The 23839-nt window shown below is 43.5% G+C and overlaps 2 protein-coding genes across 2 annotated transcripts; both read left to right on the forward strand.

Annotated features, from left to right (window-relative positions):
* The first annotated feature begins 18257 nt into the window (after positions 1-18257).
* LOC147438631 (uncharacterized) lies at positions 18258-19256 on the forward strand. The gene has a single exon (XM_086483906.1). The coding sequence runs from the start codon at positions 18258-18260 to the stop codon at positions 19254-19256; it is 999 nt and encodes a 332-aa protein (XP_086340032.1).
* A 153-nt stretch (positions 19257-19409) lies between these two features.
* On the forward strand, positions 19410-21982 carry LOC147438632 (uncharacterized). Its single transcript, XM_086483907.1, has 4 exons — positions 19410-20276; positions 20421-20613; positions 20854-20955; positions 21072-21982. The coding sequence occupies exons 1-4, from the start codon at positions 19410-19412 to the stop codon at positions 21980-21982; spliced, it is 2073 nt and encodes a 690-aa protein (XP_086340033.1).
* The last annotated feature ends 1857 nt before the right edge of the window (positions 21983-23839 follow it).

Raw genomic sequence — 23839 nt, forward strand, 5'->3', positions numbered from 1 at the left:
CAAGATGCTAATATAGACCAAAAAAAAAAAACACGATGATATTGTTAGTCTAAGAGAGTTTTAACGTCGTAGGAAACTATCCCAACATACCTTAAAGATCTAGCCGACGAGGAGTTGAACGAGAGAGAGAGAGAGAGAGAGAGAGAGAGAGAGAGTGCAGTCTGCAATCACAAGATGCTAATAAAGACAAAAAAAAAACATGATGATATTGTTAGTCTAACAGACTTTTAACGTCGTAAGAAACTATCCCAAGAGACCGTAAACATCTAGCCGCCGAGGAGCTGTTGAACTTAAGAGAGCGAGAGAGAGAGAGAGAGAGAGAGGAGAGAGAGAGAGAGAGAGAGAGAGAGAGAGAGAGAGAGAGTGCAGTCTGCAATCGCAAGATGCTAATATAGACAAAAAAAAACTCACAATGATATTGTTAGTTTAAGGCTTTTCGATTATACTGTTGAGCAGCAGCCAATTACTTTTTTGAAGTAATTCACGAAGATATTGTTAGTCGAAGGCTTTTCGATTTTCTAGCTGCCTCCAAGTGGGAGAGAGAGAGAGAGAGAGAGAGAGAGAGAGAGAGAGAGAGAGAGAGAGAGAGAGAGAGAGGGAGAGGGAGACTGCGTGCATCTTGCGTAATTCATTATCATATTGTTAGTCTAAGGCTTTTTGATTATACTATTGCCAATTACTTTTTTGAAGTAATTCACGATGATATTGTTAGTAGCCATGCTAGTCCTTTCTTAAAAAATACTGCATGCATGCTTGTTCCTTGAATCAAATGTACGAAAGCGAAGCTAACAAACTATCGTCATTTTTATAAAAAAAAGATTTCACTAAAAAATCTAACCCCTCTAACACTAGAGGAAAAGCATAAGTCCCCCTTCAACACTGGAGGCGATAAAAGTGGCGGGGGAAAGGCACATTCCTTACAGTATTATAAAAAATGTGGAGAATTGTGCCAACTCCACACCGTACTTATGTATGGTTTTATTTCCACAACACACCAGCATTTTGTGCACAATGTTTGCACAAAAAACACTAGCATTTTGCACGTGCATGATGCTGAATTGTACAGTTTACTGCAACAAATAATTCCATGTTGTCAATTAACGCAAACTTCTGCATTGCCTTTTTTTATTAAGAAACCATATTTCCTTAACACTGTGATTAGTTGGTGATTTAGTGATGAAGGTTGCTCATCTATTATGCACTACTATGATGTTGTTGCTAAAAATCCAGGGATCAATTGATTTTCAGTATATTGTTTACTATCATCAATTTATCATTCCAAGTTTAGAGGTCGTTTATTTTGTGTACGTATCAATTTAGGGAATTAAGAAGAAAAGGTTTTTTTTTTTTTTACATATCAATTTAGCGTCTTAAGAACAAAACCGAATTTAATTTCTGTTGTTGGGTAGATGTGAAGGACTGTATGACTCTCCAAAACCCTAATCACTTCGACATCAATCGTCCTCTCGATTGCAAATGTCATGCTCTCCCATTCACACACTATAGGCATCATCTCATTTGTGCATGCCCCTGTCTTAAACTGTAAATTGAATTTACTTCTGTTGTGGCGTAAATATAGAGACCTATATGACACTCCAAAAGCCTGATCACGTCGACATCAATTGTCTTATTGATTGCAAATGTCGCCATCTCCCATTTGTGTACGTCCACGTGCATGTTCCTATATTGTACGGTTTACTGCAACAAATAATTCCATGCTGTCAATTAACGCAAAACTTCTGCATTGCCTTTTTAATTCAGAAACCATATTTCCTAAAGAGTCTATCATTAGTTGGTGATTTAATGATCAAATTTGCTCATCTATTACGCAGTACTATGATGTTGTTGTTGAAAATCCAGGGATCAATTGATTGCTAGTATATTGTTTAGTATTATCAATTTATCGTTCAAAGTTTAGAGGTCATTTTTCTGTACATATCAATTTAGGGTATTAAGAAAAAATCTGAATTTTTTTTACCTTGATTACCTAATACCAATTTCTTTGTGTATATTCAATTTAGGGTATTAAGAAGAAAAATGAATTTTACTTCTGTTGGGTACATGTGAAGGATTGTATGACTCTCCAAAAGCCTGATCACTTCGACATCAATTGTCCTCTCGATTGCAAATGTCGTGCTCTCCCATTCACACAGTATAGTCACCATCTCATTCGTGCACGCCCCCGTCTTAAAACTATAAAATTGAGCTTGGTTCTGATGTGGCATAAATATAGAGACCTATATGACACTCAAAAAGCCTGATCACTTTGACATCAATTGTCTTATCGATTGCGAATGTCGTCATCTCTTGTTTGTGTACGTCCCAGTCTTCAACTGTAAAATTTACCACGCACCAAAAGCACGATTACTTTGACACCAATCGTCCTCTGGATTGCAAATGTCGTTATCTCCCATCCAAACACACTGTGTTGACTACGTCCTTTGTACACACCCCATTTTAAACTGTAAAAATGCAATTAGTTATAGAATTCCATTGTTTAACTTGTCGACTACAAAGTTCCGATCCCGTTATATAACATTGGCTATCATTTTGAACCCCCCATGTCGTTGCGCCTAACCGAGCCACTTTCTGTTAGTTCCCATTGCAGGAGCACAATTCCCATTAGTTGTCACCCTTAACACGTCATCCAATGTGAAACAATTGCACTTTCTATTAGTTTCTACGTGGAGGGCCCGTCCTAGGTCACAAGCATGGATCTTGCCCATACATATTGCACTGCTTTATCAACTATTTGATGTCATTTACAAAATTCATTTATATACACTAATTTATTCAATACAATACTTGTCATTGCTGCAAGAAATCTAGCTCCCCTTCTGAGCTGTGAAGTGATAAATGCTCTCGCCAATACATCATAATGTCGTTTGAATGGTTGTAGGTAAAATGCTCCCGAACAAGCATTGCAATTGAAAAAGAGATTACGCACACAATTAGTGCGTGTAGTGGATACCCTCACATTAGACGAGATAACAACAACCTTGCGAGATGAGCGGCGCTTACAAGCCTTGCTCTCTGAAGTGGTCCGCTCAACAACCTTGAAGTTTGAGGGCGCACATATTAGTGACGTGCAACATCTTCTTTTTAGTATTGTTGGAGACATGCCAAAATGCGCTAGCGACCTGCGAGCTGACTTACCAGAGGACATACAAATGGAGAAATTACAACATTGATATAACTGTTGGAAGATTGAAAAGGAAAAATCCACTCGCGCAAGGAATATTGACACACAGAACACCTTCAGTAAGAAATTGCGGAAGGAGACCCTTCAAGATACCAGAGGATCGATGTCTAGTCTGCACATTCAGAAAAATGTATTCAACTCATTTTGCTCTTTCACCTTGGGCATCCCATTTGAGCACTCAAATCCGGATCTTAATCTATACCAAGGATAATGGGGTAGGGAATTCCCCCGCCCCCTCCCACCCGGCACGTGTCTGAAGGAAATTCATCCAGCTGGTGTGGACTGAGCAAAATGGGGAACACAGGACACAGCAGACTGCGTCCGATAGCCCTTAAAGAGTGTGCTTTGCAGCAGTCCGGACTCATAGCAGAAGACAACGCACAGAGAGAAAGAGAGAGAGAGAGAGAGAGAGAGAGAGATGTAGAACGCCAACCCCTTTCAGGTCCTGTGCTGCCGCGCTCTTGCCCCTCCTCGCCCTTGCTATTGCTCCTTAGAGCACGCAATGCCACCCACCTCCAGGCCCTTGCTATGGCCTCAATCTACACAGCCTGTTTGGGTTTGCACGCAAGAAAGAGAGGAGTGGAAGTCTATCTTTGGCCCCTACCATGGACTGCACAAAGTCGAATCCTGCATATTCGAATGCAACCGCCTGTGTGTGTGTGTGTGTGTGTGTGTGTGTGTGTGTGTGTGTGTGTGTGAGAGAGAGAGAGAGAGAGAGAGAGAGAGAGAGGAGAGAGAGAGAGAGAGAGACAGAGGAAAACTTGGCAAGCTGAGAAATAATGCAGACGTAAATTGACTATTGAAAGGGTTTTTACATTAGATTTCTCTAAATTTTGCAAGATTTATGAGTTCCCACCTTTACTAAAACCTAGGTTTTTTTCGAGCAAGCTGTTATCTTTGGTGTTAAAAAGAGACAGACATTAAGCATGACTTCATGGGGTCTTTGAGGACGATGGTATCGGGCCACTCGAATGATTTTCAGCAGATTGGCATTGAGCAGGGTCAGATTGTTGCCGGCATGACAACTTGTGTAGTTTTGGTAGCTTGAGCAAGGAGGATTGGGTAGTCGTGCACACAGATCATAGGTAGCCAAAGAGTGGCCGTCGCAGTAGCAAGTGCAAAGAGCCCAGAGCAAAGAGCACCAAGCCCTACAGAGTGGAGATCGAGCTCCAAAATGCGCAAGGATCGAGGAGGGGATAAATATAGGGAAAACAAGGAAGGGGAGAGAGAGAGAGAGAGAGAGAGAGAGAGAGAGAGAGAGAGAGAGAGAGAGAGAGAGAGAGAGAGAGAGAGAGACATCCCGCATAGGTGCAAGCCGAAGAGGGCATCCAATTTCCACATGGGCACGAGGTTGTGATTTTTCGATGGACAACACGCAGCAGGCGGGGCATTACAGAGAAGCCATCATGATACAAGACATCGGCGTGGCACGCGGTAGGAAGCACACCCCGCAAGAGCGCACGCTGCCCTGTTCACAATTGGCGATGGGGAGGTCCACAAAGAGAAAGAGAGAGAGAGAGAGAGAGAGAGAGAGAGAGAGAGAGAGAGAGAGAGAGAGAGAAGAGAGAGAGAGAGAGAGAGAGAGAGGGGGGGGGGGGGGGGGGAGCACTTAAGGCCTGAAAGGCTCAAAGAAACTCCTTGCACCTGCCTCCCAAAAGAGAAAAGTATGGGGATCTCCTCTGCAGCACTGTGAAACAACGACACACAGTGAGAGCCAAAAGCGAGGCGGGGGGGTGTAGGTGCACGTGATAAAGGGGGAGATATATGTATATATATATACTAAGGATAATGGGGGAGGGAATTCCAACCCCCCCTGACACATGGCAGCACGACGTTCATCCGACAGACTCAGAGGCACGGAGAGAGAGAGAGAGAGAGAGAGAGAGAGAGAGAGAGAGAGAGAGAGAGAGAGAGAGAGAGAGAGAGAGAGAGAGAGAGAGAGAGAGAGAGAGAGAGAGAGAGAGAGAGAGCCTGCACCTACGCACTCGGAAAGAGAGAGACAGGTCACACGGACTGCCTGCACCTGCGCGCTCGAAAAGAGAGAGAAAGAGAGACAGAGAGAGAGAGGTGGCCGGCTGTTGACAGCTGAGCTTCTGAGCAGTGCTCTCTGAGCGCGGACACAGAGAGAGAGAGAGAGAGAGAGAGAGAGAGAGAGAGAGAGAGAGAGAGAGAGAGAGAGAGAGAGTGAAGAGCAGCGCTCGAAAAAAACCTAGGTTTAGTGTAGTCCCACCTACAAATTTTGAAATTTACCTCTAAATTTTTTATTTGAAGGTTAGAAAACCTTCAAATTTTGTCAATTTACCTCTGTTGTTTCAGATATGTAGGTTTGCCAAGTTCTTGGGGAAAAAAAAATCGAGCACTTGCAAGGAGGTCCTGGGGGGGGGCGTTGCCGTTGTTGGAGATGGCCTTCTGCCTTTATGTCGCACAACAACCAAGGTGCACAGCAGCCACTGCACAAAATCACGGATACAAGTGCAGCTTACCTCGAACGACGTGGAGATGGAGGGAGAGAGAGAGAGAGAGAGAGAGAGAGAGAGAGAGAGAGCGAGGACTCGCAGTGCTCGAAGAAAACCTAGGTTTAGTGTAGTCCCACCTACAAATTTTGAAATTTACCTCTAAATTTTTTATTTGAAGGTAAGAAAACCTTCAAATTTTGTCAATTTACCCCTATTGTTTCACGTGTATAGGTTTGCCAAGTTTTTGGAAAAATGTTTTTTTTAAAGCACTGGCAAGGAGGTCCCCAAGGGGGGGGGGGGGGGGGTTGCCGTTGCTGGAGATGGCCTTCTGCCTTTATGTCGCACAACAACCAAGGTGCACGACCGCTAGTGCACAAAATCACAGATGCAAGTGCAGCTTGCCTCAAACGACCTGGAGAGAGAGAGAGAGAGAGAGAGAGAGAGAGAGAGAGAGAGCTCTCACAAGAGGGTAGAGAGAGAAAGAATTGAATTGAAATGAAATGTTATGTTAACCTCTTCTAAGTGCCATAATGACCTGAAAAGAGAGAGAGAGAGAGAGAGAGAGAGAGAGAGAGAGAGAGAGAGAGAGAGAGAGAGAGAGAGAGATAGATTGAATTATCGTCCTCGGAGGTCAGATATGACCCATGGAACCAAAATCAAAACATTACAACCACTTCTTCTAAGTAGGGGCAGTCGATACATAGGACTGAGGGTCCATCAAAAGAAAAAGAAAAGTCTAAGGGGGGGTCCTATGGATCAGGGGCTGGTTTAGGGGTTCGAAACTCCTGGATGATGGCCTTCCCTCGGTATACTGCCCACTTGCCTTTGGCTCGTGCTTCACGTACTTTTTTCAACTCTTCACTTTTGTGCTTGACTTGTATCGGGGTGAGTTCTTCGGCGATCCAATCACGTCTCGAAGGAGACGTGATTGCTGGAGTAGTCGGAGCCGCTCCTCTTTGTCTTTGAACTCAAGAATAGCGTGTCCACTAGGAGAGAGAGAGAGAGAGAGAGAGAGAGAGAGAGAGAGAGAGAGAGAGAGAGAGAGAGAGAGAGAGAGAGAGATGTCGTGCTCGCTCGCTATGCCCTACCAACATTCTCTCCCGCCTCGCCTTCGCTCTCTGCTGGCCGCTCGCAAGCGTTAGCGCAAACACGGCTATAGAGAGAGAGAGAGAGAGAGAGAGAGAGAGAGAGAGAGAGAGAGAGAGAGAGAGAGAGAGAGAGAGAGAGAGAGAGAGAGAGAGAGAGAGAGCACTATCTTGCTTATTGCAGACGTGAAACTACTAGAGTTTTAAAAGGTGGGTATCAATAGCCGGACAGGTATATATGCAAAGAGAAGCCCACTTTGGATGCCTGTAGAGGACCTGCTTTGAGCTAAGTAATGTAATGGTGCATGCGGCAGGCTGGAAAGGGGGCAACCAGCTTCTAGAGGACATCTGGTATGTTGGTGTGGGGGAGCTCAAGATGCTAGAAGTAGGACAAGCTTGCGGCCTTGGCTATACGCAGGAGAGCCACCATATTAGGTGCCAAGACGAAGTGGAGGGCTAGGAGGCAATGTAGAACATTGAGCTTACGAAGGGTAGCCATGGTGCTTACAAGCCACAAAGCAAGCTTGATGAGAGCTGGTTGGTGGCAGTGCGTATACCTCTCTCTCTCTCTCTCTCTCTCTCTCTCTCTCTCTCTCTCTCTCTCTCTCTCTCTCTCTCTCTCTCTCTCTCTCTCTCTCTCTCTCTCTCTGTCTCTCTCTCTCTGTGGGGAGATTAATTATAGGTGTAGCTTTCTGGGAGCTCTAAATCCCTACAAAGTACGTGTAACAAAAAGAGTTCACAAGACGAGAATCAACAAGCTAGAACACAATCAGTAGGCGAGAACACAAGGCGAGAATGGGGCTCTTGTAAGCTGGTCGCAATCTTGCTCTTCTAAACGTGTACACATCACCATGCAGGCCGGGACAAGCTGCCAAAGATTGGTGTACAGATTTGAAAGCTTGCAGTGGCACTGTGGCAGTCTTGCACTCGACGGGATCTACACGTGCTCACATCTCCATGCAGGTCTGGTCACACTCTACTCTAACTGCACATATACATGGCATGTGTTTCCACCGCCACCCACGGGACTATTTGACACCACTTTGTCAGATGGGATCGGCGGTCCAGGATCTCTGAAAGATGTGGACCGTCCGTTTATTCCCAAAAATAAAAAGATTCCGACCGGTTTGCCCCCACGATTTGAACCCACCACCTCCCACACCGGAGACATCGGCTCTCCCATTAAGCTATCGCGCGCCACGTGAAAAGAGGTGAGAATATAGTATGATATGGCAAAAGTGACGGGGTGTGGATCATACGGTGTTCACTTGAAGATCACTTTGGAATGGTTGGGGTCACACGATGATCACTTGGAGATCACTTTAGAATGGTTGGGGTCACACGGTGATCACTTTGGAATAGGTAGGTTCACAGGGTGATCACATCTCAATTGGGAATCACACGGGGATTACTTGGCGATCACTTGATGTTCACATTGGGTTTCCTTGGGGTTCACTTCGATTGTGATCACATGGCGATCACTTGAGGATTAATTCGCCATCGGACGGCGCAAAACCAATCCCGTCGCCCCAATTTGATAGCGACCATTGATCCCACCTGCCACAAGTGGTGTCAAATAATCCTGAGGCACCCCCACCCCCGCCGTAAGAGTTTTGTGAGTTCTGTCAGACATGCAAGACAATTAGCCAACTAGCGCCTATGTCTATATGTTTCCAGCACAGTTGGTGACTATTTTTTATTGTTGCATTGTGTGCAGGAGCTGACGACGGTAACGTGCAGTAAGGTGTACTAAAAACGCTCTCTCTCACTCTACCTTTGTCTTTCTCACACACACACACACACACACACACACACACACAAAAGCTCGTATGTATACAAAGCAGGTCAGAGTTTCAGAGGGGGAGGGGGTGTGTTAGGTTGGGTACGAGGTTCAATTAGTTACACGTGCTACAATGTTGGGCCGACATTTCAAGAGAGAGGCGCATAAATAGCCGCCTATGTGTTGGACGTAGCTTACTTGTGTGTAGGACATTTTTGATTATTTTTATGGATTTTTACTTTTTTTTTTTTTTTGAGCGAGGTTTCTCCCCACACACACACACACCACATGAATGTGTTGATTCACCCTTCTTTAGTGCGCAAGGACACACACATTTGTTTTTTGAAGTTTTTTTTAAAAGTTGTCACTGAGTGTGTGTGTGTGTGTGTGTGTGTGTGTGAGAGAGAGAGATCGAGAGAGAGAGAGACTCGAGTCACTCTTAAGTAGCAACTATAAAATCTTAAAGTTGTGTCATTAAAAGAGAGAGAGGCCACCGACAAGGGCAAGGCGATCCAATATCAATGCCATCCAATATGCAAATTTAAAAGCATGTTGGCCATGTAATTGGCACAATTGCAATAGGCAACAAGGCTAGCATGGCGTGCTGAAGATGAACTCGATGGTACCTCGCATGATGCAATGTTGCCGAAAGTGCGAGCTTGCTAGCGCATAGAGATATTCTATGAGGCATCATGATTGGTACAACAATAGACCCCTGGGGTCAAAATTATACCCCTCGAGCTCGGGCCCTGGTTTAACACTCCAGAACATCTCTCTCGCCAATATAACCCGTCACTAGATATCTCTCTTCTCTCTCTCTCTCTCTCTCTCTCTCTCTCTCTGTGTGTGTGTGTGTGTGTGTCTCTCTCTCTCTCTCTCTCTCACACACACACACACACACACACACACACATTTGGATGTAGTGCGGATCTTTTTACCAGAGTAAAAAGCTTAGATTCATCAAAGAGAAGTCTGAAGATATCACATTTGCGGCACTTCTACGGAGAGAGGAAGGGACATACAAGGCTGTTTATACAAAGCAAAGAGTCCGGGTGAAAAAATACTTGGAAAAATAGTGCGGATCTTATTAACAATGGTGGACATGCAGCACAATCATTGGAAAGACTACTTATACAAAGGTCGATGTAGCAACCCACTACTTATCCTCCCCCCCCCCCCCTCTCTCTCTCTCTCTCTCTCTCTCTCTCTCACACACACACACACACACATACACACAAAGTTGATGTCTTGCCCCTACCAAGAGAATTCAAAAAGAAGTGAAAAGAAAAATCTATACTAATAGATAAAAGGGAAGGGGATTCTGCCCGCCCCTCCCCCCCCTCCACGTCGCGACTCCTAGAGAGTCAGGGACCTTCAGTCGGGCGGGCTGCGACTTCACGGGCAGGCTCTCAGTCAGGCGTTTTCAAAAAAACCATCATCGCCATTCGCCTACTCAAGATGGCACGCCCGACGATGCGAGGTGTTGATCAATGCGGGAGAGAGAGAGAGAGAGAGAGAGAGAGAGAGAGAGAGAGAGAGAGAGAGAGAGAGAGAGTGTGGAGGTCCTGCTCCTGCTCCTCATCGTCAAGAGAGAGAGAGAGAGGTCTGCCTGCTCCTCAAGGAGTGAGAGAGAGAGAGAGGTCTGCCTCACGCCATCGTTGCTACAGAGAGAGAGGTCCTCCTCAAGAGAGAGAAGAGAGAGAGAGAGAGAGGTCTGCCTGCTCCTCAAGGAGTGAGAGAGAGAGAGGTCCTCATCCTCACGCCATCGCTGTTGTGGCTACTGCGGTGACCTGCGGCAGAGAGAGGCTACCCGGCTACTGCGGTGACGTCCTCAAGAAGCCCGCGGGGTGACCTGCGGCTCGTCTCGCGGACTGCGGCTCACTGCGGCTCCACCCGGCTACTGCACCACTGGCCTGCAGGTAGCTCTCTCTCTCTCTCTCTCTCTCTCTCTCTCTCTCTCTCTCTCCACCGTGCGACCTACACCCTGTCACCTTGCACCGCCGTGGGCATGAAATGAAAACGCCTGTCACCCTGCGCCTATGTGTTATGGAATGAAATGAAATGGAATGTAATGTAATGTTATAATGGAAAAATGAGAACGTCTGTGTTTGTGTGTTAGAGAGAGAGAGAGTCTCATTTTTGGAAAATACCGGGAAAATACCCCGCCCTTCAAAATTTCTTGAGAAGGCTGATCGTCTATCAGTATATGCTAAAACTAGAATTTGTTTTGGTTATGTAGGCTTTGGAGATGAATTGCTTCATTATTTCAAGACAAATTTGTGTTGGTTATGTAGGCTTTGGAGATGAATTGCTTCATTATTTTACGTGATTCCAGAGATGCAAAAAAAAAACTTGTAGCTTTCCATTGTATCAATACATTATGCTAAAACTAGAATTTGTGTTGGTTATGTAGGCTTTGGAGATGAATTGCTTCATTATTTTACGACATAATGCCTTTTTTTTAAAAAAAAAAATTGTGACAAATTATTTTAAGACAAATTTGTGTTGGTTATGTAGGCTTTGGAGATGAATTGCTTCATTATTTTACGTGATTCCAGAGATGCAAAAAAAAATTGTAGCTTTCCATAAATTGTATCAATACAATATGCTAAAACTAGAATTTGTGTTGGTTATGTAGGCTTTGGAGATGAATTGCTTCATTATTTTACGACATGATGCCTTTTTTTTAAATAGATAATTGTGGCAAATTACATGCTAAGCACTAAAAAACGGATCTTAATTGTCACAAAAGAATAAACGTTAGAAAATAGATACAAGGGTACTTTCGGGAATTTTGAAATTTAAGGGGTAATTAGCACAAAAAGTGCTTGAGGAGCTTCTTGTCCGAGATGTCAAGGAGAAGGAGAGAGAGAGAGAGAGAGAGAGAGAGAGAGAGAGAGAGAGAGAAGTAGGTGTGTGTGGTTTTTTGATGCGATCGACCCTCGCAAGGGTGCATTGATCGTACGATATGTCCAATAGCAGGGTCAGGAAGCTTTGAGCTATATTGAGCAGATGCAAAGTGAGGATACCTCTCCACTTTAAGAGGGGTCATTTATAGACCTTGGCCCTTCGAAGATTCCTACCTAGGATATATGTCATCTCTTGGAATGCACTGATTGCGGGAAATGTCCAGCTTGAAGTGGCCAATAAGCCAATATTTGCGGACGCCCATCAAGTTGCCAGTCACGGCCCACACCTACTACGTGTCAATGCCCTTGATATTCCACTCGAATGCCTTGCCACATGTATTAGCGTTTCCACTACCCTCCTCTATAGCCCGTAGGCGTACGTATATTCTCTATTGTGGTAGCCACCGGCTAAATGACCACCAAAGAATCCTAAAGAGATTTTCCTCTTTCCCCTCTTCAACATCCTTGGCTACTCACAATCGTTAACAGTCAAGGAGAGCTGAGTTCTAAGCTAGATACAAGGAGAAGATGGTAGAGAGAGCATTCTCTGGGAGATGGATGAAGTAGGGTTATAGGTGAAGCTTCAATGGAGGAGGGTGTTGGGTCCAACTTGAGGATCGCAAGGGTTGGGGATGGGAAAGAGCGTGAAGGTGCTGACATAGTCGTCCATAAGGGAAGCATGGGAGGGTGGTATTAAGGATGGTGTAGGAGTAGCGATGATGGAGCTGGTCCATTTCTAGAAGCTTCTCAGCTATGAAGGGGTAGGGTGTTGCTGTGGAGGCCTTTTCCACACAGCCTAATTTTTGGAGTTGGCCATCCACTGGATGGGAGCTTTGAACCACTGATTGCAGCCAGTATTTGTGGATGCCCACGAAGTCCCCCATCACGGCCCACACCGTCCACTCGAATGCCTTGCCACATGTATTAGTGTTGCCACTATCCTCCTTTATCGCATGCAGACATACGTATATTCTCTGTTACGGTAGCCGCCGGCTGAATGCCCCTTCAGTAACCCAAAGAGTTTTTCCTCCTACTTCTCTTCAAAACATCAGACAGAACTCCATCTCGATGTTGGGTGCGGGTGCTACTCTCGCACAGACAATGATGGGTACATGTATGAGTGCTACGTCACAGAGAAAGAGAGAAGAAGAAGACAGGTTTTAAAGTTGCAGGCTCAATCCCATGAGACCTCAAGGATCAACAAGAGTTGAACTCACAGATGCGAAGAAGCTTTGGGTTGTTTTCGGCTGATGCGACGCGAGGGTGTCGCTTCAGATGCAATCACATACGCTTGCATCTTGAGGGCAAGGGTCACGGTCACAAAGCTCTACGTTGTTTTTAACAAATGCAAAGAGAGGGTATATCTCCAAAGGCATTAACCTTGAAGGTATGTGGCATCACACAAGATGCTGATATGGGAAAAAAAAATCATGATAATATTGTAAAATTGGGGTCGTTGAAAGAAAACATCGTGCTTGGCACTACCTTGGTCGACATGTATGCCAAATGCCATGCACTTCATAAAGCACAAAAAGTGCACGAGGAGATTCCGACCTAGGATGTCGTCTCTTGGAATGCACTGATTGCGGGAAATGTCCAGCTTGAAGTGGCCTATAATCTTTGAACCACTGATTGCAACCAGTATTTGTGGATGCCCACGAAGTCCCCCATCACGGCCCACACCATCCACTCGAATGCCTTGCCACATCTATTAGTGTTGCCACTATCCTCCTTTATCGCATGCAAACATACGTATATTCTCTGTTACGGTAGCCGCCGACTGAATGCCCCTTCAGTAACCCAAAGAGGTTTTCCTCCTACTTCTCTTCAAAGCATCAGACAGAACTCCATCTCGATGTTGGGTGCTACTCTCGCACAGACAATGATGGGTACATGTATGAGTGCTACGTAACAGATGTTGTAGAACTATAGAGAAAAAGATAGAAGAAGAAGACTAAGTTGAAGGTTTGAGATATGGCAGCGGATATCACCTTGAAAGACCTCTTGGTGGTGTCAGCTACACTTTTTGAAACGCTAAAAGTTTAGGTTGGAATCCACTCCATTTGGTGCTTGGTTTTCCAAGGTCTACCAACAATTACAAAAAATAGGTCTTCAAAAGTAATGTTTGGTCTCATAGACCTTGGCCCTTTGAGGACGTTTAATATAACATTTCATGAGATTGAGATTGTGAGTCAGTGTTCGGGAAAAGGAGAAATTCCGCCCTTGAATTCTAGCATTGCCTTGGTCGACATGTATGCCAAATGCATGCACTTCATAAAGCAGAAAAAGTGCATGAGGAGATTCTGACCTAGGATGTCGTCTCTTGGAATGCACTGATTGCGGAAAATGTCCAGCTTGAAGTGGCCAATATAACATTTCATTTCATCTCCCTCCTCTCCACGTGAGATTGAGACTATGAGTTATCGTCATCAATGCCCGAGGATGTTCGGCATGCAGCGGTGACCACAGAACCTCATGCCCCCGCACCTGCCCCTCACAGCTCTCAGCATGGCGCAGTGTTGACCACCGACTCTCACGCAGGCTCGCCGTTGCAGCCTTCCTTCATCCTCCTGGCTACTGCAGCAGCGCACGCCATCCTCCTCGGGGATATTGTAGCAGCGCACGCGGGCTGTCATCGCTTCTCATCGCCATCGTCATTTTTGTGGGCTCATCGCCATCTGAGCCGGCTACTGCAATAGCGCACGCGGGCTCAACATCCTCCTCCCGGCTACTGTAGCAGCATCATTGTCATCTTTGCAGGCTCTCATAGACCTTGGCCCTTCGAAGACGTTTAATATAACATTTCATTTCATCTCCCTCCTCTCCACGTGAGATTGAGTCTGTGAGTCAGTGTTCAGGAAAAATGTGTTTCAGCTTACTATCGTTTGAGTTTTAAACTGGATCACAGCCCTATGTGAGTAGGGCTAAGCACTGCACAACAAGCCAAATAAATTAAAGTGTACCTCACTTGTAGATTGGAACAGCTACCACCGGACACTAGGTGACACTCTTAACAGTTGAGGGTTTGAGATAAGCGTTGACAACATCTTGAGCGCACTTTGTACCACCAGACACTAGGTGACACTCTTAGAACAATATGACACTCTTAACAGTTGAGGGTTTGAGATATGGCAGCGGATATCACCCTGAAAGACCTCTTGGTGGTGTGAGCTACACTTTTTGAAACGTTGAAAGTTTAGGTTGGAATCTCCTCCATTTGGTGCTTCATTTTCCAAAGTCTACCAACAGTTACAAAAAATAGGTCTTCAAAAGTAATGTTTGGTCTCATAGACCTTGGCCCTTTGAAGACGTTTAATATAACATTTCAAGCTATTTCATTTGATACCCGTCCTCTCCACGTGAGATTGAGACTGTGAGTCAGTGTTTGGGAAAAGGAGAAATTCCGCCCTTGAATTCTAGCATTGCCTTGGTCGACATGTATGCCAACTGCCATGCACTTCATAAAGCACAAAAGGTGCTTTCAATGAGCTTAATCTATGGGATGTCGTCTCTTGGAGTGCACTCATTGTGGGATATGCCTACACATGAGAGAGAGAGAGAGAGAGAGAGAGAGAGAGAGAGAGAGAGGGGGAGAGAGAGAGAGAGAGAGAGAGAGAGAGAGAGAGAGAGATAGAGAGAGAGAGGGATGGGCAGCCACTCTCTTGGCCCTAACCAAGTTAGGCATATCCCACAATCAGTGCATTCCAAGAGACGACATCCTACACACAGGCTTTGGCTATTGCTCTCTCTATGGCCACTTTGTGCCATAGAGAGGGAGGTATAGAGAGGTGGATAGGGGAAAAAGAGAGAGTTAGATAGAGAGAAAAACATGTATAACACGGTGCTAAATATATATCTTATTCTTTCTTACAGAGATGGAGCACGTGCTTGCCTCTGGAGGAGATTCTTCGGAGGTGATATTTTCTACCCCAGAGAGAGACCCAAGCAACAATTTACGAAATGCCAAGCGCGTTGCCCGAGGTGGCGATGGACCTCTCAAGAAGCAAATTGTAGATGGACTAGGTATCATCCACATAGTATGCTCCAAAATTCAAGCCTCATGTGAGAGAGCCGAGGCATCAAAGGTTCCCTATAGAGAGAGCATTCACTGGTTGAGCCATTCACAATATGAGCAAGGGGTTTATCTTCATCGTCTAAGGAGCGGATGCAGCTACAGATTTATGGTATTTTGCAGCAGCAGAGCTCAATGCAAGGACAGCTTTCTCGCATAGAAAGCAACCATGCAAAAATCATGAGTCTCTTGGAGAGGTACGTTCTTGACAAGGATAGCATGGATTTCAAAAGCATTGTGCCTGAATTACGAAGTACTAGCAACAAATTGACCGCCGTAGCAGTACAACATACTACAGGTTTCTCCGAAGTTAGATCTATCTCAAACAAGCTCCATGCATTGGTAACGACCCATTGGCCCAAGAAGTGGATTAATGCCGTTGGAGATGTTCCATCCAATTCAAAGCAGGGCAACCCTTGCAAGAAGTGAATTATGTAATCGATAGTAATACTCACTTCTTTCTCATTTATAGACTTAGCGGATCTATATTTTGGTGGCTTTGGGGATATTGACTACATTTTGGGGGAGGCTTATGTATGTAGTGGATACCAATTTTCTCACAACTCTTAGTTGTCTTCTTTGGATACTACATTCTCAGAGGATCTCCATAATTGTAGTATTTTTGTTTCCACTGTGTCTTTTGGGTCACACCTCCCGTTCCCCGCCCCCCCCTCGCCCTCTCTCTCTCTCTTTATCTCTTTCTCTCAAGTTATGTTGCAGTGAAACTCTCTCTCTCCCTCTCTCTCTGTCTCTCTCTCTCTCTCTCTCTCTCTCTCTCTCTGTCAAGTTATGTTGCAGTGAATCTCTCCTCTCTCTCTCTCTCTCTCTCTCTGTCAAGTTATGTTGCAGTGAATCTCTCCTCTCTCTCGCTCTCTCTCTCTCTCTCTCTCTCTCTCTCTCTCTCAAGTTATGTAGCAGTGAATCTCTCTCTCTCCCTCTCTCTCTCTCTCTCTCTCTCTCTCTCACACACACACACACACACACATACACACACACACACACAAAGTATTCTAGGTGTGTGCAATGTCTGACTTCTTTGTAGGTATGACAAATGTGAAGCACTTCATAAAGCACAAAAAGTGGGAGAGAGATTCCTATATAGGATGCCGTCTCTTTGAATGCATTGATTGCCAGATATGCCCAATTTGGGTAGGGTCAATTTCTCTTGGCTATTTTTGGCAGATGCAAAGCGAGAGTGTCTCTCCTAATGTAATCACATGCACACCATTGCCGGTGTGGTATTTGCTTTTGATTGCGTAAACGGAATGTACACAACAATCCAAGCCTCAATGCAACTCTACCAACTCAAATGGGGACCTATCACCATGGTCACTCTTCATAATGAAGCACTTCGGGGCTGATTTGGATGCACCTCTGAATCCGTCTTGAGCAAAGGTTTCCAATGGTCAATAATGGGTTGACCAATAATGGGTTAATGTGGCGACTCTTCAAGAGTCAGGGGACCTCAGTCGGGCGAGAATCCGGTTGACGTGCAGACTAGCGCATTGTAACCGCAGCGGAAAACTGCCGGCTGAAACTCAGGCCTTAACCGACAATCATCGGTGGGCTAATCGGATGGACTCGCTCCCCCAACTATATCCTTAGTCGTAGTTAGATGAGATATAGAGAGACAAATATAGAAGTATATAGACATTTACCATGTGGGTTGGCAAGCCTCCTCTCACTGACTCTCTCAAAGAAAGATAGACATAGTTGGGAAATCCTTTCTTCTCCATACTCTCTTCTTAATTCTCTAGATACTAACCTGTATATACCTGTGAGTACTTATAAGAGTTCTTTTTTGGACAGATGGCTATTGGTCCAAAGGTGTTGTCTCCTGGACATGCAAGACGTAGTAGGATATGTCAGGCCTCTCGAGCTACGCGACGTGCAGTAGCGCGAGATAGAGTTCGACGTTCTCTGGGTGAGATTGATATGCCTCGCTGGGAAGATTGCCAGCATTTGATAAACGTGAATCGATGCAATGAATTTCCTCAAGGAAGGATTGCATTGGATGTAGATAACGAGTCAATTCTCTCACAAAGTTATATAGGGATTGAAGTGGAAGACAATTTGGAAGCCAATAATGGAGATGTTCTTGAGGAGCCTGTAATTGTCTCTAGAGAGGGAGATCAATCCAAAGTTGAGACACTTTGCCTATCTATCACCTACTTATATTTTGAGACCACTTCCTTGATGCATATCTCTATGTTGTCTATTTCTCATGAAAAGTGTATTCTTCACAACATAGGCAACTTGGATTTTGCATGTTCCTTTTGTGGTGCTTTAGCTTGGAAAACAGAAGCAAATACCATTCGCACATTTGTGGGGAAGAGTTGTTGCAACTCAGGAAATGTTTCTTTGCCGCCATTAAGTGAACCTCCTTTAGAATTAAGGGAATTGATGCACGGGGGTAATACAAGAAGTAGAAAATTCTTGAAACATATCAGAGCATACAATAGTGTGTTGGCATTTTCTTCTTTGGGAGCTCATATAGATGAATCTCTCTGCCAAAGAAAAGGAATCTATACCTTCAAGGTGCATGGATCTATTTATCATAACATTGGTCCATTGATGCCAGAAGAGCGATCAGGTCAAATCCCTCGCTTTGCTCAGTTGTATTTTTTTGACACTGAGAATGAGTTGCAAAATAGGATGAGTCATGTTTCTAAACTCAAACGAGATGTTTTGGCTTGCAATCGATGATGCATCGAGTAAATCTGTATGTTCAAGCTTTTAGGGGGTTTGCTACAATGGTCCAAACTTCTAATATTCCAGAGATTAGGATGGTCATTACTGAGAAGCATACAAATGGCTGGCAATATGTTGCTCCAACAAGTGTGGAAGTTGCTGCAATCATGCCTCGCCAGGGTGAAGAGAGCAACATTGGCCATCGTGATATTGTGTTGAATCTTTTGGGTGGTGGTCTAAAACGAATCTCAAATTGCCATAGGTCATACATGCCTCTATTATATGTGTTGCTATTTCCAAATGGTGAAGAAGGTTGGAATCCTTACATACCCCAAGTGAACAGAGCGGAAGTAAGCAGAGAGCGAGTAAATGGAACTACAAAGTATATTTATACAATGGATTTCTACAAGTATAGATTGCAAATTAGAGATGACACGACACAATGTCTTTTACGTGGTGGTAGGCTATTGCAACAATATATTGTTGATGCATATAGTTGTATGGAGGAGTTGAGGCTTTTGTGGGTTCGTAATCATCAAAGTAAACTTCGCAGTGAGGTGTATCAAGGCTTGACAGATATGGTTGGAGCAAGAGATGGAACAAGGGATGATAGAGAACTGTTATTGGGTGCTAATGTTGGAAGAAGGGTTGTATTGCCTTCTTTGTATGTTGGTGGCCCTTGCTATATGCACCAGCTGTACCAGGATGCCATGGCAATTGTACGCAAGAGAGGAAACCCTGATCTCTTCATTACATTCACATGCAATCTTGGATGGAAGGAGATACAGGATGCATTACTGCCTGGACAAACATCCAATGATCGTCCTGATCTTATTGCCCGTGTTTTCTACCATAAGTTCAAGGATTTGATGGGCTTGCTGATTAAGAGAGCTATTTTTGGGGAGGTCATTGGACACATTTCTGTGATTGAGTTCCAAAAGAGAGTCCTTCCTCGTGCTCACATTCTATTGATACTTGCATCTGAGCATAAGCCAACAGAGACATTGCATTATGATAAGATTGTGTGTGCGGAGCTTCCTGATAAAGTAATGTTTCCATAGTTGTATGATGTTATCATACGGTGTAATGTGCATGGCCCGTGTGGAAACTTGAATAAGAATGCTCCATGTATGAAAGATGGGAAGTGCAGGTTTAAATATCCTCGAAGCTTCAGTGCATCGACTACTGTGGCTAGGGATGGATACCCAACGTACATGAGGAGGGATAATGGAAATTACACTATTCGTAATAAAGTGCAAATGAGTAATAAATGGATTGTTTCATACAATCCATTTTTGTCAATAAGGTACAATGCACATATCAATGTGGAGGTTTGCTCCACTATATCCGCTGGGAAATATCTCTACAAGTATGTGTATAAGGGACATGACAGGGCCACTATTGTTCTACAAGATAGTGAAGGGCTTCTAAATGAAGTTACAAACTATCTTAATGCTCGATATGTATCAGCATCTAAGGCTATCTGGCGTATACTTGGGTTTCACATGCATAAAGAGAAACCTGACATACAACTGCTCCAAGTTCACTTGCCTCATCAAAATCAAGTCATCTTTAGCGACAGAGCGACTGTACAGAGTGTGGTGGAGGGAGATGTCAGCAAAAAGACAACGCTCACTGAGTGGTTTGTTGCAAATCAACAATATCCAGAGGCCAACGATTTGTTGTACGTAGACTTCTCAACAAAGTGGGTTTGGAAGCCAGCAAGTAGAACATGGACTCAAAGACAGATTGGTGACATGATTGGAAGAATGTACCACATTGTTCTCAATGCTGGAGATTTGTACTATTTGCGTATGTTACTCAACATGTGCAAAGGATGTAAGTCTTTTGAGGATATCAGAACCTTCAATGGACGAGTATATGACACATTTAAAGAAACATGTAATGCACGAGGATTACTGCAAGTTGATGATGAATGGTTTCTTTGTTTGGAAGAAGCTTCTTTTCAGCAAACAGGGCAACAATTGCGCCTACTGTTTGTAGTCATTTTGGTTTTCTGTGAACCAATACATCCTGGTGCATTGTGGAATCGCTTCTGTAAGGAGCTTTCTGAGGACCATGTATATCATATGAGGGTTCACACAAATTATGTGAATATCTGTGAACACATGGCACAATACCAAGCTTTGTCAAACTTAGAGACAATGCTTCAACAGTACGGCTAGTATGGAAAGAGGCTCTCGGATTATTCTGGAATGCCCCAGGTGGATCACACCTTGCAAATTATGAGTGAGCATGGAGTGCTTGCTGAAGAGTTCATGTATAACAGAGAGGAACAAAGAGTATTGTCTGCTCGAATGGAATCATCTTTCAATGTTGGGCAAAGGGAAGCTTACAATCGGGTTTTACAAGCAGCTTGCATGAGCAGAGGGACCGTTTTTTCCTTGGATGGGCCAGGTGGAACGGGATAGACTTATCTCTACAATGCTTTGATCTCTCGGATACACGGAGAGTCCAAAGTTGCTTTGGCATGTGCATCGTCCGGGATTGCAGCACAGCTTCTCGACAACGGAAGGACTGAACACTCTAGATTCAAGATCCCTATTGATATAACTTTTGAGTCCACATGTAACATTAAAGTAAACAGCCAGCTTGCTGAGATGTTGTGAATGAGTTCACTGATCATATGGGATGAAGCCCCCATGTCTCATAGACACGCTTTTGAGGCTCTTGATAAGACACTAAGAGATGTCATGAAAAATGACATGTTGTTTGGTGGAAAGGTTCTCCTCCTTGGTGGTAATTTCAGATAGATATTACCTGTTGTGCGCAAAGGGGGAAGAGAAGACATTGTTAATGCATCTTTGTGCCACTCATACATTTGGCAACGTACAGAAATCATGCATCTAACACAGAATATGCGAGTGGTCAATTGTTAAGTAATGTTATTGAAAGAGAGTTTATGCAATGGACACTTGATATTGGTAATGGCGATGTTTGTGATGGGGACATACTTGATAATGTGGCCCTGCCGGCTTGCATGATGCTACCACATGTACAAAATAATTTGCAAGCATTGGATGCTTGCATATATAGAGACCTTGAAACACAGACTTGCCATGCATCCTTTTTCAAGGATAGAGCAATTTTGGCTCCACGGAACAAGGAGGTGGATACTATAAACAATTTGGGCTTGCAGCAATTTCCTGGTACTTATAAGGAATATGTCAGTGCGGACTTAGTGTGTAAATCAAATTGTGATAGCATTTTATTCACAAGTGAGTTTGTAAATAGTTTAGATCTTGGGGGAGGCTTTCCACCGCATGTTTTACAATTGAAACAGAATGCTCCAGTTATGTTGCTTCGCAATTTGGATCCAAGAAGTGGTCTTTGTAATGGGACATGCTTGATTTGTAAGCAATTCCACAGCAAGGTGATTGAAGCAGAAATCATTGCAGGGTCACATGCAGGAAATGCACTTCCAAGGATTCATTTTCTCATGGGATCTGGAGAAGGTCTCCCTTTTGATTTGAGACGCCGCCAATTTCCCCTACGTTGTGCTTTTGGGATGACAATCAACAAGGCGCAAGGCCAAACATTGGGAGTTCTTGGATTGTATCTCCCAACACCTGTTTTCACCCATGGTCAACTATATGTAGCAATGTCTCGCGTGAGATCCTCTTTTGCCATCAAGGTTGTGGTTGGTGATAGTCACTTAACAAGCATTAGTAGACATGGAGATCAAAGAACATACACTTCTAACATTGTCTACAAAGAGGTGTTGCAATTGACCTACCCCTTGCCACCCCCTTTCCATGGGGTGTAACACTAGAATGGTAACAGGACACTTTTATGTCCTTGGACACTTTTGTGTCCTCTTAAGTGACCATTTTGCTCGAATTATTTGAAGAGTATGAAAATGAATTTCTAGGTGCTTTATATCCACAAATTTGCCTTATGAGCTGAAAAAAACTTAGCTTTTTTTTTTTAGTATCGATCTCACCATTAACCTTACTCTTGCACAACATTTTTGAACCTAAACTGTGTGAAAAAACGGGTCCTGTTTTTGGCTTTTTTTCAATTTTTGGCAACTATACCACTCTAAACTTCATGTTTGTGAGGTTTAGATGGCTAGAGGTTAGTCCTGCATAGTTCTCAACATTTTTTGATGCTTGTAGGGAGAGCTAAGTGTTAAAATTGAAAATTATGACCAATTTACAAGAATTGCATAATCCAGTTTTTTGGCCAAAATTAGCACTTTTATGATTTTTTTGGTGGCTTTCTTGATATCCAAATTCAATTTTGATTGTGTAAGTGTAATGTATAACATAAAGCTAATCTTCCTTGAGTTTTGGGGGACCTAATATGCTATATAGCATAGTATATGATGATGGTTGAGTTTTTTGATTGCTGAAGAATACGATACATTTTAGAGTAGCAAGTATAACTTTCTCAATATTGCTAGTTTCTTAGGCCAATTGTGTGTATTTTTTAGGTAGTAACCATATCTAATCATAGACTACAAACTTGGCTAGATATTGAGTAGTTTCTATGGGTTTCTAGAGGTCATAATGCTAAACCCAGTTTTTTCATGTTTGTTGTATTTAGCACTTTATCATTGCCCCCAAGGTTCCAATTGTAAGAGATCCATTATCCTTTTGACATGCTCCATGGCTTATTTTGAATCCAAAGGCCCAAAGGGAACTAAGAAAACATGTATATAGTATCTGTATTGAGCGTGACTATAGAAACTTTGATGATAGGTCCGCAGAATGGCAAAAATGCAACTTTTTTGTACCTATTTTTTTTGCCCAAAAAAAATTAGTGAGGTAAAAGAAACCATATGTTTTGGTCACCAACCCATTGAAGTTACCGAGGCATTTTATCTCATGTCCTACAAAAATCCCCACTCTTATTTATATGCAATCAACCGTAAGAAATTGCTGTTTTGGGCAAAATGCACTGGTCCATCAACTTTGGAGGCTTGTAGTGACCAAGGGATGAGAAAAATTACAAGTTTCTCATTTTTTCCATATGTAGTAGTTACTGAACTATAAGCTCATGAAAGGATTTTTCAAAATGAGTGGATCTACTATGGTTTTGGAGTTTTTTCCCAAAACCCTGAAAGGACACTTTTATGTCCTGTTAAGTTACCATTCTAGTGTTAAAGTGGCTAGATATGTTTCATCCAATAAAAAAGCACGATGACTCTAGCTCACAACTATTTCTTTGTCATTTACAAGCTTAGTATCTTCTTATGAAGCATGGTGTAGCCTCAAGCAAGGTATATTCGTTGAAATAATTGACTAAGATTTATTAGTGTTGAGAGATTTATGCTTCATGTGCTTTTTGATGAATTTCTAATCCTTTATATATATGTATATGTATGAATGAAGATGGATCTTAACGCCTCTGTGACTTACACACTAGGGAGACGACCTCAACACGTCCGAGGTAAAATATTGTATATGTGTGTTTGTAACATTTCGATACTTTAAAGAATTTAAATCTCACAGTCAACAATTATGTATTAGATCCACCATTATGGAGGGGTCCAATCACAGCCATGCAGGTGATTCATCTACTCGAGGACTTGGATGTAGCAAGGTAACAACGTTGATGTTGATATAGTAAAGTAATAGCTTTTGTGTATCAAAATAGCTATCTATACTAATAGCTTTTT

The sequence above is a fragment of the Adiantum capillus-veneris genome, chromosome 16 (genome assembly GCF_014529385.1).
Source record: "Adiantum capillus-veneris isolate H3 chromosome 16, ASM1452938v2, whole genome shotgun sequence".
Classification (NCBI taxonomy): Eukaryota; Viridiplantae; Streptophyta; class Polypodiopsida; order Polypodiales; family Pteridaceae; genus Adiantum; species Adiantum capillus-veneris.

What these genes read in the sequence shown, in the direction of transcription:
- LOC147438631 (XM_086483906.1), top strand. Translation starts at nt 18,258, where the DNA reads ATGGTCCAAACTTCTAATATTCCAGAGATTAGGATGGTCATTACTGAG.
- LOC147438632 (XM_086483907.1), top strand. Translation starts at nt 19,410, where the DNA reads ATGAGGAGGGATAATGGAAATTACACTATTCGTAATAAAGTGCAAATG. An exon ending in TTTTTCCTTGGATGGGCCAG is followed by an intron (nt 20,614 to 20,853) that starts GTGGAACGGGAT and finishes TATGGGATGAAG; the next exon opens with CCCCCATGTCTCATAGACAC. An exon ending in AAAGGTTCTCCTCCTTGGTG is followed by an intron (nt 20,956 to 21,071) that starts GTAATTTCAGAT and finishes CATCTAACACAG; the next exon opens with AATATGCGAGTGGTCAATTG.